Here is a 23,483-nt window from a genome sequence, read left to right on the forward strand (position 1 = left end):
CAGTGTAATTTCATGCATGACTGAATCTACTTAATATGCAATTTTCTAATTTTCTGAACTCCAGTAATTCTCTACAGATTCACAGTCTCATAGAAGTGCAGTAATAACTCCAAAATCTCTTGGGCTTTTTGATGTCTGTATGCATTCGTACTTCAAAACAGAGCTAAAGTAAATCTTGTTTGCAAATTAAATTTTAGTAAATGACATGAACATCCACACACAAATCAGCTTTCACAGAATAAACCCGGGGCTAAATTATGTTCCAAGTAGCCCTCAGTTTCTCAGCAGTAGAAAAGCTAAGTGTAATTTGATCTAGTTCATATTATTAAACTGTTTTTTTTTTTTTGTGACTGCAAGCATTCGGAGGAAAAATTCCATGTTTTCTTCTTAGCAAAAAAAGGTCCAGAAGAGAATTTGAGGAACATTATCTAGTTCATTTGGAAAAGCTTTGTGACCACCCCATGAGATGAGAACATCTTCATCTGGCTCCTCCAGCTTTATCATGTGTAACTTCACCAACAGAAAATCTGTCCATTATGTAACAGTATTCTCGGCTCAAAGTCCTCAAGGTGTGAACTGCATGGATCTAGAAGAGTTATAAACAGACTGTCACCTGCACTGGCATAGTTTACAGCTAGTCTGTGTCATAGATTTAGGGCAGCAACGTAAGAGAAGAGCTAGTTAGGACCAACAGGAGCTTTTACAAATGATGTAAAAACTGGAGGCAGTTCAGTACTTCAGTACACCTCAAAAATATTTTCCTCACAATAAAAATTTCCATTTATCTAAGAATTTATATATTTTAAAATTATATATTTTCATATAGAATTTTTTATATATAATTTTATTTTTTTTAAGTATAAATTGACCAGGAAACTCAGCATTTCTTTAACAGGTTCTTGCAGCTTTCTGTCGAACCCACCAAACACTAGCCCTAACAAGATTAGTCTTATGTTGTATCTTGCTTGAAAGATGTGCAGAAAAATCTGATTAAAAGCCTGTGCAGATATCACCCTCTGTATCACTCCCTTGTAACATGCACTATATCCTTCAGGCAAACATGTGCTTAAGTATTTGTGAAATTTGATTGTATTATTCTGAAAAAAGCAGACTTGCAAATTTTTTTATCGGATTAATACAGCACAAGTGCATTGTTCCACTCCAGCAATTTCCCTGAAAGTAATTGTGCCATTTTCAGATACATCTAAGAGTACATCCTAAGAAAGTATAGCACCTTTGACCTAAACCCTCAAATAATTTAGTTGTGTTTTATTTGAGATGTAGTTTTCAAATAGTACTTCTGTAACGTTCGAGTGAGATACTGCTGGTTATGTACAGGCTGTTAACAATGTAGAAGATCCAGTGCTAGAACAGCACAGTTAATAAGTGCCTGAAGTATTTCTGATTTAACCCAAAGGAATTTTAGATGTTTGAGATAGCATCTCCTCAAACTGTCCTCTCTCCTTCTACAGATTTTTCCCCAGCATAAACTGAAAGCTCATATTAATACTGTGCTGCAGATGTTACAGATTTTCTATTCAATTTAAGAGATCCTTACCTGCTCAGAGAACAGGTAATGCTATTTTAAGATTTAATGGAAAAGCCACTGCATATGTACAAATATTGTCTATCTTTCTAATTCTGTTGAACTGCTAAGATATCTCCCCTAATTAATGCTATAAACCCCCCTTTATTTTCAGGAACATTCCATACGTAAAGAGCTTGAATACTTTATGATCTGTTTCACAGTCACTCATCCACCTTCTTACCCTGAGCACTGAATGCAGCATTTTTTCAATTTGTTAGAAAGAAAAACTCCAGGAACCCTTAAAGCATTCCTTCTCCTCCCTCAGAAGAGAAAGAATTTATGTACAAGCCTGGCATCTTTTAAAGCAGCATTATTATTTAATACTGAAGCATTTCTACAGCTTTTATACTACAACTGAGATTACATACATATTTCCTCTTGATTTATTATGATGGATTGTACAACAGGACTTATGAAGAATGCATACCACATGGAATTCAAAATACATAACAGTATTTTCAAGACCAGCACCTTTGGTACAGTTTAAATAGACAAAGATTTTTATTCGAAGTAAAAATCCAGGTTACAATTCCATTACCTTTGTAATATGAAAGAAATTATACTCTGTGGTAGCCTGATTTCATCTTAGAAGTAACATCTGAATTGCACAAAGAATGGGGAAACTATAAAAATATTTCACTTCACACTTGCATTTTTACTTTCTAAGACTGTAAAGAAAATACTTATTAAACATGAGTTTACTTCAATATCCAGGGAAGGAGGAAAAAGGAAAATACTCAGACTGAGATCACTTCAGAAGAAAGTTCTTAATAGCCCCTGTCTGGATATTATCTCTAACTGTATCCTTTACTGCAGTTCTGCAGCTCATCCTCAGCATTTCAAGGAAGAGTAGTGTCTATCTTAAAGATGCTAGGTATGGGGAAGGGAGTTGATTGTGAAAAATGACTTGGCTTCTATTCACCTGAGGTGTTAAAAGGGCAGATCAAGATCTGAATGAAGTTACAAGAGATTTCATTGCTGTTTTGCTGGATAATGGAACAAGAGTGAATGAAAGATATGCCTAAACAACATCTTGCTTCAGAAACCACCTGATGATCTTGCACCAGCACTCTTATTATTCCCTGCCCTCAGATCTCCACCTCAAAAAAATTCACATTGCTTTATCATCCATCTGGGAGCAGGACAGAAAAAGAGAGGATTAGGCTTTAGGAATCTTGTGACACTACACTACTTGATGATGAAATTAATAGCTTCTTTCCCATGACACATGCAGATGTCAGCTCTGTTCTACATCTAAGAAACACACAAATAGTACATAACCTTCAAAGACATAAGTGCTATGCCTTAATACACACAGCTTCAAAAAGAAAGACGTCTGTACAGAAATACAGTACCCAGAGATTTCAGGCACAGGAAAGCTCTTTCATCTTTTCTACCCTCTACCTGCACACAGGGCTGGTGGGACAAAATAATATAAGTTTGCAGCAAATAAGCTGTCACACGTCAGAGGACTTGTTTGAGATTATGGACTGGTTTCAGCCTGTTTATCCAGCCTTGATAGATAGAATCATCACAGTATCACAGTATCACCAAGGTTGGAAGAGACCTCAAAGATCATCGAGTCCAACCTGTCACCACAGACCTCATTACCTTTCAACATACAAACTGTAGTATAATATGTATTTTACCACACTTCAAAAACATACAACATTCAATGAAATAGTAGAGTAATGGTGAGCTGGAACACTCTCCTCTTCTCATGTAATCACAGAGTAAGACAATAAAGTTCATGGGACTTCACGATTTCCTCTGACCCATCACAATATTGTCTTGTACATAACTGTATTAATTTTAAATTTCTAGTAGTGTGAATAACTCCTACAGATAAGAAGATATTTAAATGGCTGTTTAAAACTTGTTTAATAAAGCATGTATCATGTCCATCTCTTGATTGAAAATATAAATTATTCCAAGAACTAATTCTTCCAATCACAGAAAAATAAGTTATATCATAAAGCATATTTTAAAGTAGCAGAGTATATTAAAAATCCCACTACACAAAAAATATAAGTCTACTTGAAAATATGTCTTCAAATATTAATATGGATAATCTTTAAAAGGTACTGTGCTTGACAGTGAAGTGTTATTAACCACTAAAAGTGAGCTAACTTGGATGCAACTCAATGCCAGGGATACATACATAATTTCAGTAAGTCTTCTGATCTAAGAAAATATTTGTGACACATAAAAACCAACTCTATTAAGAAATACAGAGACAGAGAATGGTAAATGAAAGACAAGCAAAAGCCAGCTTGGACCTATAAGTCACAGAATCACCAAGGTTGGAAGAGACCTCAAAGATCACCAAGTCCAACCTGTCACCACAGACCCCATGACTAAACCATGGCACCAAGCACACCATCGAGTCTCTTCCTAAACACCTACATGGATGGTGACTCCACCACCTCCCTGGGCAGCCCATTCCAATGGCTAATGACTCTCTCAGTGAAGAACTTTCTCCTCACCTTGAGCCTAAACTTCCCCTGGCTCAGCTTGAGACTGTGTCCTCTTGTTCTGGTGCTGGTTGCTTGAGAGAAGAGACCAATTCCCTCCTGGCTACAATCACCCTTCAGTAATTGTAGAGAGCAATAAGGTCTCCCCTGAGCCTCCTCTTCTCCAGGCTAAACAATCCAAGATTAATCTCAATTATTTTCAGAGATCTGCTTGTGTAGGCTGAGGCTACTTCTTTTGGGAAAGTATAAAGGGTTTTATAGTTGTTTGTGAAGATATTACTAATTACCTAACTTTAACCTTTGGGTTTGCTTGACTTCTAAATTATTGGTGATGACTTCCTTTTTGTCCCAGTCCTTAATCTTATCCCCTCTACCTCCACAAATAAAGTTGCAATGGTAGAAACTAGTGGTTTACATATTCAAGTTGTTCAATATCTTTCTGAATTCCTAAGACAAGACACATGCCACATGAAATTCTTTTTATTTCAGAATATATTACCCTTAAAAGCAAATCATCCTAGCTTAACTACACTACTCTAAACATGTAGCTATTCTGGTTCAAGCTTGTAAACTCCAATAAATTCAATGCTAAAATACAAAGAATCTTTATCAGCAGACCACCTTCATCTGTTGTCATGCTGGTGGTAAAGCTGTCCACTGGGGCTAGGCTGATGCTCATGGCTCTTTTAATGAAAGATGAAAGCTGTACCAATGTTCTTCATGTTAGATACACCTTTCTTACAAAAAAGACATACTTTGAAATTTTTATGTGTTTTAAATTACTTCTTCTTGCTTTATGATGCAGATACTGCAAAATCATCCAGTCCAACAAGGACATACCTTTCTGCCTATCATGAGCTTTTGTAATGATTCAACGTGTACTGGTATGTGATAGAGCTTGAGTAAAATACAAATACTTTATCTTAAAGCAAAAAATAATTCAAAAAATCAGAAAAAATAATCTATGTGTAAAGAAAATATCTTAAACATCTCTTTGAGCTCTTAATAAGGACATTTTATCCATAATTCTCTCTACAATGCTTTTTTATATATTGAGGCTGTGATCCCAAAGACCAGGCATGTTAAAGGTAGCTTCATCTAGCAGAACTGGTTCCTAAAAAAAAAAAATCACAGCATGTTCCCAGACAACTTGTTTAAAATCTCTCTCTATTACCCTCCAGGTCTCCCAGGAGCAATGCACCAAGGCTCACCACAGACAAACAAGTCCTGTCCCCCTACCTTTCCAACCAGCAATGCCCAATTTCTGCTCCTACTTCCTTCCTCAAAAAGTAACTTCTGAAGAAAACTACTCTCTATTCTGTATTCAAAAGCCAGAGACAAGAAAAATTTAAGTGCATAAGTGCATTTTACTTTTAAAACCCCCCACAATAACAAAAAAACCAACAAAAAACCCCAATGAATTTTAATTGAAACAGATCTAGTTAAAACTGAATGTCAAAGAAATATAAAATATTTTAATAAATCATTCAAATAACTTTAATCAAATCTTTAACAGTACATAAGCAGGACCAATTTCTCACACCAGGCTGTTCAGACTCAATTTGGTAACATTTTGACTGTCTGTAAGGATGGATACCCCACAACTTCTCCAGGCAGCCTGTTCTACAGGCTCACCAACATTTCCTTTATTTTGATTTGTACCTGTTACCAATCTAATCACCTACAGCTACCTGTAAATATTTGCACATCTGTACTACAAACCTAAATTATACCCAAACTAGACTATTTGATTGAGCTATTTCTTGCCAGTTACAAATTGCATGCCCACAACTGGAAGGAGGTCTGGTCTTGAGAATTTCCCTCTTCCAGCATAACAACTGTAACATGTGGAAGAATCCTGGATGTTGTTTGTTTTGTTGATTTCAACCGTGAAATACTGGCTGCAATGGCAAAGCTTTAAACTAAGACAAATGTTCTTCCCCACTCCTGTAACACCTGGGTGCATTCATCAACGCAAACACACACTCAGAATCAAGTCAAGCATCAGTGCTCAAAGTACATACTTAGAAGTTAGGAAACACTATTCTGAACTGCTGCATGTTAAAAACATGAAATCTCTCAAATAACTTAGAAGTTGTAAAGGAACCCTTGACCAGTTCTGGAAGAAAAACATTTAACAACTTTGTAGGCTGTATGCTACAATATGGAAGCCTTCATTGTGCTTGTGGTAGCCTCCTGGACTGCACCTCAGTTTCAAGGAAACCTGAAAGGAAACATGGCAGTTTAAAAATTCTAGCAAAGTGCAGTTCTATATTGATCCAGAGAGAGGCCTTCTGCTTCATAAAAGATTAGTTGTGAATGCATGTGTGGGATGGTACTCTAAAGACCTTGAAGATAATCCTTCTTGCATTGAGGCACTATTCATTTAATTCAGGTATTTGTGTAGTTGACAGCTCATCCCTGATAAATTCCAGGTAAATATTTTCTGTCATTTATATTCATTACTTAATAAAGTACTGGTCGATAGTAGGCTGAGCCAGCAGTGTGCCCAGGTGGCCAAGAAGGCCAATGGCATCCTGGCCTGCATCAGGAACAGTGTGGCCACCAGGAGCAGGGAAGTCATTGTGCCCCTGTACTCAACACTGATTAGGCCACACCTTGAGTCCTGTGTCCAGTTCTGGGCCTCTCAATTTAAGAAGGACATTGAGACTCTTGAATGTGTCCAGAGAAGGGCAACAAGGCTGGTGAGAGGCCCCAAGCACAAGCCCTTCGAGGAGAGGCTGAGGGAGCTGGGATTGTTTACCCTGGAGAAGACGAGACTCAGGGGAGACCTTATTGCTGTCTACAACTACCTAAAGGGAGGTTGTAGCCAGGAGGGGGTTGGTCTCTTCTCCCAGGCAACCAGCACCAGAACAAGAGGACACAGTCCCAAACTGTACCAGGGAAAGTTTAGGCTCAAGGTGAGGAAAAAGTTCTTCACAGAGAGAGTTGTTAGCCATTGGAATGGGCTGCCCAGGGAGGTGGTGGAGTCACTGTCCCTGGAGGTGTTCAAGAGGGGACTGGACGTGGCACTTGGTGCCATGGTTTAATAGTCATGAGGTCTTGGGTGACAGGTTGGACTTGATGATCTTTGAGGTCTTTTCCAACCTGATTGATTTTATGATTCCATGATTTCTTCACTGGGTCAAGTTTAAACGTATCATAGATACACACATATTGGAAAACAAAAAATCAGAGAGCAAATCCTTCAATCACTTGCTTCAGATTGTACTTACTATGTATTTCTGGTCAATCTATGACCACATCCTTCTTTTTAAATAAGTGTTTTAAATAAGTGTAAATAAGTGGCATGTCAGGCAACCATCCACCTGCTTGGAAGAGAACAAAAACAACATCCCCCCCACCTCCCCCCCCCCCCCCCCCAAAAACCCCACACCTATCTCAACCACTGGAATATACCTCTCAGTTACAGATGAAATATATGAAAACTTATTTCAACTAGTACATATTTACCTTGAACATGGAGAATGATAAGCAGATAGGCTCCAAGCAGTCTCTCATAAACTTTCAATCGAGTCATTGTTTACTTTTAATCCTTCCTGTGAAGGCAATCGGCCCTTCTACTTGACAAATGCTAAGCTTCCTCTGGTGAAGCACAATACAAGATTTGGTGCTTGACTGCAAAGATGCTTTTGTAACTTTTCCAGCTGTTTCCTGAAAGACACAGTGAAAAAGCCCAGTTAAGAAACTTCTTGTGTTTCTGAAGCAAGAAAAAACATTAAGATTTTTCATCATGCTGATCTTAGTCATGTGGCTGCAAAAAAAAAAAAAAGTTAAAAATTAATATGTTTATTAATCACTGAAAACATTAGACTTTTAGACTCCAACTGAACAGGGTTCTGCTGAAATAAACATTTTTGGTAACAAACCATAGGAATGTTTTTACATTTCCATAAAAAATATTAGATATGTTATATCACAGTCATACATTTTAGACTCGCACACTGTTCTACTCAACAGCAATACTCAACTAACACACGAAAGTACATCTGTTTGAAAACTACTTTCTTTTCACAATTTAAAACTTCTTTTTTTTAAATGAAACTTAATGATGACTTCCCATAACGTTGCGGGGAAAATGCAACACCGAGTTGAAGTATCAGTTGAAAGATGCTTGCACAAGTTTCATTGCAATACAACCTCCAACCTCTCTGCTGCATGAAAGTTAAATTTATATTTTAATAGTTTAGTTACACAACTTACTTCCAGTACCAATTTTGTCTTCCAGACTACTATGTCTTGAAACACAACCAAAAAGACACAACCTCATTTAACATGCAAATTTCTCACTTAGCCTTCACTATATACCAGTCCCTCTGCCTGTAAATGGGAGAAAAGAAAGTTAGTTCAGTTCACAACACCAATGAACTGTAGATGTTAACGCTAACTGATATCATTCTAGACTTCCAAGTTTTGTGCAAATTAATCCATCCTCAAACACTGCACTCCTATATGCATACACCCTTTTCTCCAAAAGCAAAACGTATTTCTACTACTCATCCAGTGGATAAACAGCCACAACAGCCAAACTGAGTACGAAGTCACTTTTTCAGAGTGCAATAGTTGTGGTCGCATTCTGCATAACAAACTTTCTACAGTGATTCACAGGAGAAGCATAATTAGGCCTCAAAGGACTCAAAAGGAGCTTGAACACCTAAATAGTTAATCGCAACAAAAGCAATGTTGCACAAAGACGAACAGAGGACTGGTTTTGCCTTTCCTCGGCCTCTTGTTTTGGTGGGCTTGACCTCCTTGACCCCTGTCAGCCTGGCGCTGCTCATGAATGCCAAATCTGGTGTTCGCTCAGGGATGGGCTGCAATTACTGTTGGTGGCTGCTTCCACCGCCAATAACTCAATCCATCTGTCAGTGAGACCCAAGAACTTTTCATTTTAATTAGTGCTTTGGAGGCATTTAACATGGAGGCAAATTAGCAGCCGAGCTGGAAGGTGTCAGTCACTTTCAATTTCAGCAGGGCTGGGGCAGGCCGCTCGACCCCTGGCCTACTTTTCACACGTCTCCAACTTGTCCCTAATGAAGCTACAAAGGGCCTCTGCACCAGGGGAAGCCAAAGCTGAGCACCAGTACCAGAGCAGATGCTGCTCCCTGAGCTCACGGCAGTCTTGGTGTTTGCCAGCATTACTGCCAGGTTATGGTGGGATGAACTTGGAACCATGTCTTTCATGGGTGTCAAAAACAAACTTCCTGGTGAGGTGGTGGTAAAAGCAGTATGGTAACAAAAATACTCTCTTCAGCAGCTCCTAATGACAGGAGCACCAGCCCCAAGAGCTGACAGGGAAAATCCTTCTAGCAATAAAAACATCAGGCCAATAACAAGCCTGTGAGTGTTATTGTTTTATTCCACATTTCATCCGCAATGAACTTCAATCCTCAATAAAACACATGGAATATGAAAACTGCCAACGGCTTTTATGTAGTCAAACAACAAGGGCTTTGTTTACAAAGCTATTTTTGCAGTCCATCAAGTGAAAAACCTTACTAATAGTCCATTTAAATTATATTTTAAAATAATTTGTCTTCTCCATGCAGCTTTCAGTACAGACTATGTATTCTCACTCTTCAACATTTCAGGAATAGGAGCATTTTAAAATTATAAGCTTTCAGAAAATGGGTGGTCTTGCTCCTCCATTCAGGAAGAGAGCACACTGGCACAGGAACTTAACATGCAACATGTATTTATCACTGTACTACACAGTATGTCATACAAAAATCCAGGCAAATGAGGAAATAAAAGAACATTTTAATGCAACTCACTTCCAATTTCACAGCAATTTGGGTTCAGTAAGACACTCTAAGTTAGTTTTATAAATTATCCAAGCCTATTCAAAAATACAGTGCTCTCATTTCAGAACCAGTGTTTTGTACCTGAATCATCTTCTCAATATTTCACATTTCACAGACATTTGTATTATATAACAAGTTCTGTTCTAATTCCCCATTTAAAAATCACCCTAATTCAAGAATTCATCATTTAAAAGAGTACCTTAAAAACGCAAAGTAAAACCCAGCAGGGCTGCAATTCCCTTCTCTTCCCCAGAAATGCACATACGATGCCTTAATACTATTACTTGTCTTCACTGCTCCTGCCATGTCAAGTTTGCCCTTAGCGAGGAAAGCCCTGCAGCTGGCTGCAAGACCTGGGCAGACAAGCACTGATGAGTGCAGCTGTACTCACTGCACTAATAGTAATGTTTCACTACCAGGCATGCAAACTTAAGGCACTGATGAAAAATAACTATTTACAATGAAATATCTGAATGTGAACTCTGTGAACTTCAAACTGTGTGCAGACACATTCTATTCTTTCACTCACACAACAGAAGCAAAAAATCTGTGCCAAAATCATGACGTGTGCAGGATGAGGCTTTTTTTTTCAGTCACTACAGTAAAATTCAGCAAAGCTTTCCTACCACAGCTACCAAAAGTGATTTCAGGCATTTTTTTAACCCCTTCTTTGAACTGTTGTTCTCATGTAAGTTTCTAAGCTCAACAAAGACACCTGGTTCTCTAATAGTCTGTTACACTTTCACAGAAAAGGAAACTGAAAACATTTTGTTCTTAACATCACCTGGCACTCCAATATAGCTATGTAGTTTAACATAGAAAAAAAAGTAGTTTTATAAAATAGACTAGCTGTTCTAGTGCTTGTAACAAAGGCCACACCCCAAAATGATATAGGTATGTACTTCATACCTCCCAATAAAACCAAACCACAATAACAAAAAATACATTTGACAAAACTGAAGAGGCTGCAGCGATACCTTTTGGAGCCATCTCTGGATTCCCACTAAAGAGGAAGACTGGCAGCCCTGCTAAGGCACAGTATTTGATATTAACAACAGCTAGAATTTATTCAAAACCTGCCTGATGTTAACAGTGTAGAATGGCACAATTAAATGACTCCTTCGTATGTGTTAAAGCAACAATTAACACCTTGAATACTATTCTGCCAACAGTGTGATGAAGAAATTCAAACCCACAAGTCAATCAGTTGATTTCAGAGTCCCCGGTCTCCTGATGAAGCATCCAACCATAATCCATTAAAAAGTAGTTTATTCATAAATCATAACACCCAGTTTGTCTACCATGTAATGTACTATCCTTGCTAAAAATAGTTTATTGAACAAAATGCTTTTATTATTAAAACCACACATGAGTTTTTCTGAACTGGAATTCAGCTGTGAGTTCATGACACTATCACAGCACCACACTCCATATGACTCTAAACACATGAATGTGAAGTATGCAAGAACCGTTACATGGTCCCAAACTATCTGAAAGCAGAGTTCAGCAATAACTGTTCTTTAGATGTGGCTCTGTAATACTACTAAAAGCATGATCCCCAACCCAAATGAGTGCACTGTCCCCAATTTCAGTAAAGAATGATAGTTCAGAATGTAACAAAGACAGCACTGTAAAAGGAGAACACATGAAAAAAGAAACTGACTTCACAAGAATTAAGAATTAGAACATTAATTTCAACAAACAAGATTGTTTCCAAGCACTTACAGCAGTACATATAATACCAAGTCATGTCTTTGCCAAAACAAAACTGAAAAATCTTAGATGTTTCTCCTGTGTGTAGTGTGAGCAAGAAGCAACTTCAGTAAGCATATTACTTCAATCCTATCTACAGTTTTGAACAAAATTTTGCAGTGGAACAGAATGCCAGAGATAAACTGGACTGCTGGCCTAAACCAGTATGCAACAGCAACTTCTCTTATTAGAGCTTTAAAGCCCCCTTCATACATTGCCACAAAGAAAGTTACTAATTTGATATTTTAAAAAAAAAAAAAAGGGGGGGGATAAAAAAAAGGGATTGTAAGAACAGTGAAGAATTCACTACATGGCAGATGACAAGTACTTTCAAGAACAGAGATCTGCAACTGCAGCGCACCGACACAGGACCCAGGCACCAGACTGTGTGGAACAGCATGTCCCACTCATTCCCGAGCTGGCTTTTCTCTCTGAGAGGCTGGCGCAGCGCGGGCAGAGACTGCTGCAGCCGCAGCGCTTTCACCAGAAGGAGGGAGGTGCTGAGTCACCTGGGCTCATTCCTGAAGTGGTCTCCAGTTAGGCCATGTGGCCAGGGATAGGGATGGTGGTAACTTGCCACAAAGCTGCTTTCAAAAGATCTGTGTCGACCCAGATGGAGGTCGAATTTAAGCAGGCAGGTGTCCAGACAACTGGCTGCAGAGAGTGGTGGAGCCTGGCACCTGAAATGGAGGGCACTGGAGATAACACCTGCATTAGGTGTGAGCAGCTCAGTTATCTGCTTAATCTAGTGGCTGAACTGAAGGAAAAAGTTGCTAGACTTAGGACTGTAAGGGAATGTGAAAGAGAGTTGGATTTGAGGAGCCAGGCTCTGCAGACTCCACTAGCAGAGGAAGGTGACCCAAGATGCAGCAGGAAATGGATACAGGTCCCTGTTAGGAGAGGCAAAGTAAAACCCTCACGGCTCCCTTCACCTTCCCAGCCGCCCTTGCAAAACAAGTATGGGGCACTGGAAATTGAGGGTGAGGTGAATGAGAAGACAGAAGACACAGCATTCGAGGTGTTGCCTAAAGTCTGCTCTCTGCATCAGGACTTGTTCCTTTCAAAAAAGAAGAGGGTAATTGTTATTGGTGATTCCCTCCTGAGTGGAACAGAGGGCCCCATATTGTTAGCCAGATTCTTCCCACAGGGAATTCTGCTGCCTCCCTGGGGCCCAGGTCAGGGATGTTACCGGAAGGCTGCCTAGTCTGGTACAGCACTCTGATTACGATCCCTTAATAGTTATACAGGTGGGGAGTGATGAGGTTGAAACCAGAGGTCCAAAGGCAATCAAAAAGGACTTCAAGGCTCTAGGAAAACTGGTTGACGGGTCAGGGGCACAGGTAATTTTTTCATCAATACCCTTAGTTGCAGGAAGCAATACTGAAGGGAACAGGAAAGCAGGTGTTATTAACAAGTGGCTCAGAGGCTGGTGCCACTGACAGAATTCCGGGGTTTTCGATCTTAAGGAACTTTCTATGGCACCAGGTCCACTAGCAGCAGATGGGAGTACATCCGTGCCAGAGGGGGAGAAAGATTCTAGCACATGAGAACAGCCTATCCCACAGAGGGAGAAGGGTTCTAGGAAGGGAGTTGGCTGGAATCATTGACAGGGCTTTAAACTAGATTTGAAGGGGTAAGGGGCTGAAACCAGTCCCCCCAGACAGGAGTCTGAAGGTGGTAAGCTGGAATCAGGGGTGAAATCAGCAGCCCAGCTGAAGTGCATGTACACTAATGCATGCAGGATGGGTAACAAACAAGAGGAACTGGAAGCCTTGTTACAGCAGGAAAGCTATGATGTAGTAGCCATCACAGAAACGTGGTGGGATGACTCACATGACTGGAGCACCGTAACTGATGGCTACAGGCTCTTCAGGAGAGACAGGCAAGGGAGAAGGGGTGGAGGGCTCTCTCAAGAACATCAGACCTTGTTCTTATGGGTGACTTTTAACATGCCAGATATCTGCTGGGAACTCAACACAGCAGAGAGGAAACAGTCTAGGAGGTTCTTAGAGTACATGGACAGCTTCTTATCACAGCTGCTGTGTGAGCCTACCAGGGGTAAGGCTTTGCTTGACCTTCTTTTTACCAGTAGAGCAGGGCTGGTGGGAGATGTGGTTGTTGGAGGCTCTCTGGGGTCCAGAGACCATGAAATAATTGAGTTTTCAATATGCAGTCAAGCTAAGAGGGACATCAACAAAACCTCCACTCTGGACTTCCGGAGGGCAGACTTCAGGTTACTTAGGGAACTAACTCAAAGTACCTTGGGAAACAGCCCTTAAAGACAAAGGGGTCCAGGAGTGCTGGACCTACTTCAAGAAAGAATTCTTGAAGGTGCAGGAACAGGCTGTGCCAATGTGCTGGAAGATGAGCTGCTGGGGTAGACGGCCAGCCTGGATGGGCAATGAGCTTCTGAGCAGAATTAAGGAAAAAAAAGAGGGTGCATCATCTTTGGAAGGAAGGAAAGGTTACCCATGAAATGTTTAAGGATGTTGCTAGGGCATGGAGGAAAAAAAAATAGAGAGGCAAAAGCCCATTTAGAGCTTAGACTGGCCTCTGCTGTGAAGGACAACAAAATAATGCTTTTATAAATACATTAATGGCAAAAGGAGGGGCAAGGACAACCTCCACTCCTTAGTGGATACAGAGGGGAATATTGTAACTAAAGATAAGGAAAAGGCAGAGGTACTTAACACCTTCTTTGCCTCATTTTTAATAGCAACGTATGTTGTCTTCCGGACAACTGGCCTCCTGAGCTGGCAGATGGAGTCAAGGAGCAGTATAGCTCCCCTGTGATCCAGGAGGAAGTCGTTAGAGACCTGCTCAGCCACTTGGATCCACACAGGTACATGGGAACAGATGGGATCCATCCTAGGGTGCTAAGAGAGCTGGCAGATGTGCTGGCCAAGACGCTCTGCATCATTTTTCAGCAGTCCTGGCTCACTGGAGACATCCCAGAGGACTGGAAGCTGGCCAACGTGATGCCCATCCACAAGAAGGGCTGGTTGGATGAGCCAGGGAATTATAGGCCTGTCAGCCTGACCTCAGTGCCAGGCAAGATTATGGAACAGGTCATCTTGAGTGCAGTCACACAGCACTTACAGGATGGCCAAGGGATCAGGCCCAGGCAGCATGGATTTAGGAAGGGCAGGTCCTGCCTGACCAACCTGATCTCCTTTTATGATCAGGTGACCCGCCTGGTGGATGTGGGGAGGCCTGTGGATGTAGTCTACCTGGACCTCAGCAAGGCCTTTGACACCGTCCCCCACAGCAAACTCCTGGCCAAGCTGTCAGCTCGTGGCTTGGACAGGAGCCCTCTGCACTGGGTTAGGAATTGGCTGGAGGGCCGAGCCCAGAGAGTGGTGGTGAATGGTGCCACATCCAGCTGGCAGCCAGTCACTAGTGGTGTGCCCCAGGGATCAGTGCTGGGCCCCATGCTCTTTAACATCTTTATTGATGATCTGGACAAGGGGACTGAATCCATCATCAGTAAATTTGCAGATGACACCAAGCTGGAGGCAGGTGTTGATCTGTTAGAGGGTAGGAGAGCTCTGCAGAGGGCCTTGACAAGCAGAACAGATGAGCAGAGTCCAACGGCATGAGATTTAACACATCTAAGTGCCAGCTTCTACACATTGGCCACAATAACCCCATGCAGTGCTACAGGATGGGGTCAGAGTGGCTGGAGAGCAGCCAGGCAGAAAGGGACCTGGGGGTGCTGGTTGATGGTAGGCTGAACATGAGCCAGCAGTGTGCCCAGGTGGCTAAGGCAGCCAATGGCATCCTGGCCTGTATCACAGTATAACTAAGGTTGGAAGAGACCCCACGGATCATTGAGTCGAACCTGTCTCCACAGACCTCATGACTAGACCATGGCACCAAGTGCCACGTCCAATCTCCTCTTGAACACCTCCAGGGCCAGTGTAGGTAGGTGCTGGTTTCTTCTCAGTGATAGAACAAGAGGGAATGGCCTCAGGCTGCACCAGTGTAGGTAGGTGCTGGTTTCTTCTCAGTGATAGAACAAGAGGGAATGGCCTCAGGCTGCACCAGTGTAGGTAGGTGCTGGTTTCTTCTCAGTGATAGAACAAGAGGGAATGACCTCAAGCTGCACCAGTGTAGGTTTAAGCTAGACATTAGGAAAAAAATTTTCATTTTGAAGGAGTGGTCAAGCACTGGAACAGGCCTGCCCAGGGAGACAGCTGAGTCACCATCCCTGGATGTGTTTAAAGGTTTTTTCAGATGTGGTGCTTAACGATATGGTTTAGTGGTGAACTTGGTAGTGTAGGGTTGGACCAAGTGATCTCAAGGGTCTATGATACCTGAGGTTTTGGTGCCTTTTTTGAGGCATGTATATAACTACATCTTTTTAACACATGTACTGCAATGGCAGGTTTGTTCATTTCAAAAAACAGAAGCCCCTAACAACTGCTTTCTGTAGTAAGAAAGCTCATGGACTTAGAAACACTACTCACTTTTTGGGCAGTTGGAAGAAAAGTCACCAAAATCCACCTTGGATACTCAACAGAAATTGTACACAACAAATACTTCACACTGTAAAAGCAAACGTGTGTACATTACTCCAGAATTTAGAAGCCAAACTACTAAATTATGATGTATCTATTTCATCAACAAAGTTGTTAACTGTAAAGAAATTATAGCCTAGCTGTTTTTTTCACCATGCCCAACACAATTAGGTAATTGGGGACGCCACTCATTGGACCTCTGAATGCCTGTGTTACTGTTACTCTGCAATCCAATTAACTAACAGCTACAAAGTTTCTGCCATTAAATTTACAGTAATGAAATTCAGTGAAATTATTTTCCCACTGCCATCAGGTATTCAGACACATCATAGTGTGTTACAAACATGACACATTCTCATATTTGAGCACATTCAAGTAGGATTTCGCTACACATTTATTTATCTTGCCCCATTTCCCTTCTTTCAACTGTATCACTTGGGTTAGTAGCTGGCTGAGAGCTTTTGCTCCTAAGACAACTGGCAAACACCACCCATGCGTTTTCCACCATAAATGACATGAACTTCTGCTACTCCAATTAGAAGCTGTCATTCTGAAATGTTTTTATTATCTATCATTTTTGCTAGTTCCTTACTGTTAGTCAATTTGAACGAGAAGAAGCCTCCACATGTGACATATTCCATCTCTAAAGCTAACAAATCTAAACAGGGAATGGAACTTTTTTTTTTTTTTCTTGCATAAAAGTTACTTAAGTCTTTCATTCACTAAACACAAACAGCAAGAGAAAAAGTAATTGTTACAAATTTCAGATGTCACTAGTGAATGTGTTATGGTCATAATATGCTATCTACAAGACCTATCACATATTTTGTCTTTGAAATAGTTATTGAGTAGAAGGTTGACAAGAGGAAAAAAATTGGCCTCAACTCTAAATATACATTTGCTCACTTTCAGTGAGCAATGGACTCTGAAAATCAGTACCAGTGCCTTTAAAAGTACAAATGCTTTCACAGCATGGCTTTCTGAAGTGTAACATCCCTTTCAGCACTATGAAAGACTACTGAATGTTTTCACAACCCTACAGTAGGTTTTTCATCATCTGAGGACAGCTGCTCATTAATCTGTCACCTCCAAAAATCCCCAAACAGAAACACCAAAAGGACAAGCCTTCATGGTACCTAGCCCCATGGTCTCAGCTTGTTTGTGTTATACCTATAACCTCTGACCAATCTAGAAAAAGAGATTTGCAACTACTTTTTGTCTCCAAAGCAAAGGTGATAATGCAAATTCTAGGCCTCATGGAAGAGCTCTCCAGCAAGGGTGTTTTTGTTCGGTAGTTAGAGAGTGTATTTTTTCATTTCATGCCACCTAAGTAGAACAGCCTGTCTCTTTGTCTAGTTGCTGAATTTAATCAATCACAAAGCAAACCATAGAAATCCATGCTTCCCCCCGGTTCCACATCATTGAGAGGAGTTTCTCCTACAAGAGAAGAAAGCAGAAACAGAAAACCAAAACCCCACCATCCTTACACCAGTCTGCAGCTCCAGCTTCCAAACACATTTTGCCCACATGAGGGTAGTGTAAGCTGATTTCTGAATAGGGACACGTTGCTGAAATCTACATCTCTCATGCAGAACACTGTTTAGAAAAGTAAGTTACTATTTAAAAAACAGATCACTTGAATTTCAAGTTTGGTATAAAGAAGAACATAGCAGCAACAAAGCTGAGAATTCTATGGATTTTTTGAGAGATTGTTTTGTTTAAAACATCAAAAATAGACTACAACTACTTTTCTCCCCCTTTCCTTCACTTCCACCCTTAGTTCTTGTTTTCCAGGTACTAAGTTTTTTCCAAGTCTTATGGCTAGCTGCCAGCTCCATAAAGTAAGCTGGAGCTCTCCCCTCTGCTCGGGCCCCTCCCCTGAGCAGCCCTAGGCGCCCTGCCCGACATGCTTTTCAAGGCGTGCTAGACTGCAGAGCAGACTTTCTGGCTCCACTTCCATTGTTTGCACGGCAGCTTTGCTCCTTATCCAGAGCGTGGATTAGCATAAGAATACTGTCTCCCCCCTCTGCAAGTCCGCTCCCCTCTAGAAGACCTCAGCTGCTTAAGAACAGGGAATTGAGTTTCTTTTTTCCGATTTTCTCTTTGAATCCTCGTTTCCTGTTCAAGACTTGTAAAAAAAATCCAATAAAATGCTAAACGAGCAAGGCTGGCAAGTCTCAGAAATACCCGATCACACAGATTAGCAATTACCAAGGTCAAAAAAAGTCAATTTGATAATGCTATTCACAGCGCCTTCACTCTCTCATACTCACATTGCAAGTATGATTATAGCTATTAAAGCTAAAAAGGGCAGAGAATAAACAAATTCTATGAAAGAGTAACACAAAGGAGACTTTAAACCCTCTTTCCTTAAAAACAAACCAACCAACACAGGAATCTCTGGAGGACAGTTTCAAATTATTGAGCACAGAAAGCATTACACATGAACACAACACCCAGCCCAAAAGTACAAACTTCCTCTGCTGCTAGCAGCGATGCCTTAAACACAGAAACTGCAGCACCTTTCTTTCTGGTATTGGACCAGGACACTGTGGTGTCCCATGTAAAACAAGTGACACGATCTAACCAGAAACAAACTTGCCCAAAACACTTAAAACTGTCAGTAAGGCCATGCTGGTTTACCCTGCTATCTGTAAGACAACTGCTGTCCAAATAAATTCATAAATTGCTTTGTGAGCAAGATAAAAACACTTGCAAATGTTAACTTCATAAATAAACCACACCCCCTCATTGCAACGAACAGCTTTCTTTAACAGTATTTGCTCACCACATATAAACACCAGAGACAAGACTGGCAAGCTCAACAGCATCGTGGTCATCTAACACAAAATGCTGCTCAGTAAGGTACACCTTAATCCTCATTTTCCTCAGCTGCTTGCCATGCTCATAGGAGAAACTCATAGTTAAGCTGTTCTCACAACCCCCTGCAAACAGCACACAGATATGCTCAAATGAACGGTCTCCATCACCCTTTCAAAGAAGCCATTCAATAGCTGGATAGGTCAAAAAAAATGAAATAGCAGATGCTGCTCCTTTACATGTGCCTAAAATATGGATGTGCAACAGGGAAAATATTCTTTAAAGTTTTTTACTACAGAAACAAAGTTTTAGATATGGGCTCTCCAACTGCATTTAACTATTAATTTTCTTCTTTGTGTTAGTTACATTGCCCTTCTAACTTCAAATTATTTCAATTAAATGGTCAGTTAACAGCTCTTCTGTCATCTATGAGCCTCAACACTCACCCTAGAAACTCATGTTGGGCTATTTTTATGAGGTTACCAGCTCCAGACACAAAACACAAGGAGGTTACCACCTCCCCAGTAAGGGCAAGAGAAGTGACCAAGTATTGTCAGTGGCTAGTCTAGCATAGCCTAAACTAGAATCAGTGGCTGTTTAAATTAATATCCTGGGCCGTGAACAGCTGTGACTGATGAGCTGGTGCTTGCTTGATACTGCCACAGAGGCACTGACCTCCAGCAAAAGAGCAAGGTGGACAGCTGGGGGTAGTCACCTCATAAGCTATCTCAGTGGTAAATCCCAGAACCTTCAGGGAGAGCCTTGATACATACAAATGGGGGTTGGACAAGATGACCTTTGTGAGTTCCTTCCAACCCGATGCAATCTGTGAGTCTGAACAAAGTTTCAATAGGTCTAGGCAGAAAGGACAGGGAAAAACAAACAAACAAAAAGGAAAGAAAAGGAAAAAAAGGGGGGAGGGGGGAAAACCCCCCCACAAAAATACCCCAACACAAACACACACAACACCCCCCTCCAAAAAAACCCCCACACGTAAGGATGACTAAAAGTTAAGTGAGATTAAAGTATTTTAGTAGTTTTATTTGTGGCATCTCTCCCATTAGTGTTCAAGCAATTACACCACTTCCATTCTTAGTGCAAAAAAGATTTTGAACATACTAAGAAAGGTTTTTCAACAACTGCTGCACAGTTGAGCCAAGAATCACAAAACATCAACACACAAGGTGGTGTTAGTTTGGTTTCAGATTAAATGAGTAAGTGTTCAACTAATAAAATCCTGAATGAAAAAAAAAAGAGATCTTTGATTTTCTCTCCCTATTTGAAGAAAGTAACTGGACTAAGACCAAAGGAAAGTAAGAAGTTACAGTGATTATACTATATGTTCCTTCTCCTCTAAATTCCACTTGCTTTCCTATTTTCCCCTCTTTGACCCTTGTGGTGTGTGACTTAAACTGCCCTTACTCAGCACTACAAGACTGATTTGGCCACTATTTCAAACATAACATTTCCCCTATTCTCCCATCACACTTCAACTTGATGGTATCTCTTCTCATGTCTCAACAGTTCCTTACACTAAAAATCTTAAATTCATTTGTCTCCTAAGTCACCATTTCATTCACTTCACCAATTCAGTTATTCCCCAATCACTCAAGATCACATTCTTGTAAGTATCTCTTATGTTACATTTATTATTCGCAAGGCCATTATTGCATCTCAATAATTTACTCCTTCCACATTTCCACTGTCAAAACCTCCTTTCTTTCATGATTCTTTAGCCTACACTAGTAATCTCCAATAGGGCAGTTTTGAAGGAAAAACTGAGGGATACAGGAAAACCACAGATTCTGTAATGGGAAGAAATTTTTTTTGTGAGTTGAGAAGAATAAGTAATTTTTTTTTTGCATACAGAAAGAGGACCAAAAAAAGTCTTTGTTATTGAAGGTTCTCTATCAAACACCATACAGTATATATAGCAATGACCAATTCTCTGTCACTTTCCGAGTACTTCTCCTGTTCCCTTTTTTCTGAGATTTCTCACAGGTTTGAGTTAAGAACTGTGCTGAAACAAATCCAGCAGACTATATACTGCAGTATGCTCTACTCATGGGGCAGTCCTTCATTGCTATACCTTGGCATTTAAAACAAGTTAGGGGAGGTGTTTAGGGCAAGACTACAAAACTTAGGGAAAAATTAGAATGCTCTTTCTCTGGATATCCCACTTCATTAAGTTCCTCTGATTTATTCATATCACAAATACCTCTACTCACCATGATCTACCCATCTACCCCCTTAAAAGTAATTTGAAATGTTGGTCTGTAATAGCAGTAACTGAGTATCCTCATGTAGCTCTATCCTATGTTAAAAAGGTCTCACAGGCCTGAAAATGGATGCATTAACACAGCTAAGGCTTCCAAAAAGTTTCTTCACTAACTGTCGCAAGATACATCAACCCCTCCAACATCAGTCTAACAGATCCAAACTTTCTGTCACTAACTGTGACCAGCTGCAGACAGTGAAAACCTAAGATGTCCTGCACATAACAAAACATGGAATAATCAGTGCGTAGAAACTTCCTCATGAGTGTAAGCAAGCCACAGCTTCCAGGAAATCCACATTAAAAATCAGGAACTTCAAAAGTTTGTATACAACACACACAAATGCAGGTACATGCATATTTTTTTCCATGTAACTTAAGCACTTGATCACTCACAGGAACATTCTTTTTTAATACACATTAAACGCTATCCCACACCAATTTTTACTAGAAAGAACTTAGAGGACTACAGAAACCAAATGCTTAGTCCTAAATATGTTATGTTGCCTTTTCAATTTGTGCATTCACAGAGCTGCCTAAGTCAGGGACATCCATTTAACTATCTTTGCATGTGCTGCAGGTGCTAGAATTTAGTTATGAAAACAGATGGTAACACTCAGGTTCTAGCAGCTCTGTTCACTAAGATGACACAGTCTCTCACAGCTCTCCTGATAGAGATTTGCCATCATGTTTCTAAAACCTTCACAGCAATGTCTACTTATCAATTTTTTATCAGCTGTAATGTTTCAATATTTTAACACTACCAGCCTTACTATAACTAAATAAAGAACACTGAAATGCTTATTCTGATGGACACAGCAGCAAGGCTCCACTTTTCTCCCCTACAGCAAATACTTGACTGCAGCTCATATTACCTAAATAGAAAGTCTGGTATGTTTCTAATTACACACCCCTGTTACAATAATTTGATTGTCAAGTACATTTCCATCAATACAAACAACTTCAGACTGTACTATGAATGCATTTCCTATACACTTTTCTCACCATATACTCTTGAATTAGTTCTCTAACCTACTGATTCCCACCCTCAGATACAAAAATAAGGTACAAAATTTAGCCTCCTCTTACTACACAGGAACTTGCCCAGGATTCTTTGTGATATGTTACAGTTTCAACAGAAACTTCTGAGCCAGACTGAGACAATACAAAAAACTGCACAGGGAAAGGACTCTTGGACAGCTTTACTCAGCCTTTTTGAACATGACAATCTAGGGCTAGCAGTAGGGAAGGCTCCTGTTTTATGCTGTCTGACACTAAGGTGGTCCCACTGCTGAAACAATCTGAGCTAAGATATACCAAATGGAAATAAGGAAAGCACTGTTAGGAGGATACTGGTCAAAGAACCAGCAATACATATGACAGCACAACATAGAACAGAACGATTCTGGAGTGGAATCACTGGCACTTCCTGCTTTGATCAACTGATTCAAAAGATGACACAGACTTCTGCTTACTTCACATCTGAAAAATGCTTTGAGCACACTGACCTGCACATCCCGTTTGTGGTTTGAGCCTCAAGTAGCTCAGCCTGTTTCTTACAGAATTAACTCCTAGGAAATAGTTTGCCACCAAGGAAATTCAGTGGCAGCTAACCTTAAGAGTTTCCTAACTGAACAGAGATCTTACATAGTCTTGAAGTTTAATAAGAAAAGCATTGCAGGAATACCACCTTGTCACTGGCAAACTTCATTCTGAAATACCTGGCATGTGTTCCTAGCTGCCAAACAAGCTCCATCACATGAGAAGAGATGGTTCTATCACCACTGGTTTGGAAAGGGACAGAACAATGACAATTCTACATTAGAAGCTGAGAAGTAGGAAGTTATTCCTAGACTGCCAGCTGAAGTTATTGATTCAACAGTTGTATGTTAGAGGCCTTCAATTTGCGTCAAGATGATGACTTGCTTCAGGCAAGTCAAACGAAGTATTTTACATTAAGGCAGGGAGGTGGGAAGGAGTCATCATCCAAGCAGAATTTTCAGTACCCTGAAGTAAACAAAGTAATCACACAAACCAAAATCTCTACATTGTATAAATGACACATGACACAGGAGATCATTCACAGAAAGTATTTAAGCACACACAGCTATATTAATTCAGTGTGGTACACGAAGCTGTATTTCTCCAGCTATATCACAATAGAAATGCTAAAGACTTGCACGAAATTCACTGTTGCAATTAAAAGACATTCACCCTAGTAAGATAAGA

The 23,483-nt window shown here is 40.4% G+C and overlaps 1 protein-coding gene across 1 annotated transcript in view; it reads right to left on the reverse strand.

Annotated features, from left to right (window-relative positions):
* BMPR1A (bone morphogenetic protein receptor type 1A) overlaps window positions 1–23,483 on the reverse strand; it is an 81,002-nt gene that overhangs the window by 15,108 nt on the left and 42,411 nt on the right. Inside the window, exon 3 of the mRNA XM_054163414.1 lies at window positions 7,537–7,737. Within this exon, the coding sequence (XP_054019389.1) occupies window positions 7,537–7,603 (67 nt within the window). The 5' untranslated portion in view covers window positions 7,604–7,737. The remainder of the gene's footprint in view (window positions 1–7,536; window positions 7,738–23,483) is intronic.

This window comes from Dryobates pubescens, chromosome 8 (genome assembly GCF_014839835.1).
Source record: "Dryobates pubescens isolate bDryPub1 chromosome 8, bDryPub1.pri, whole genome shotgun sequence".
NCBI lineage: Eukaryota > Metazoa > Chordata > Aves > Piciformes > Picidae > Dryobates > Dryobates pubescens.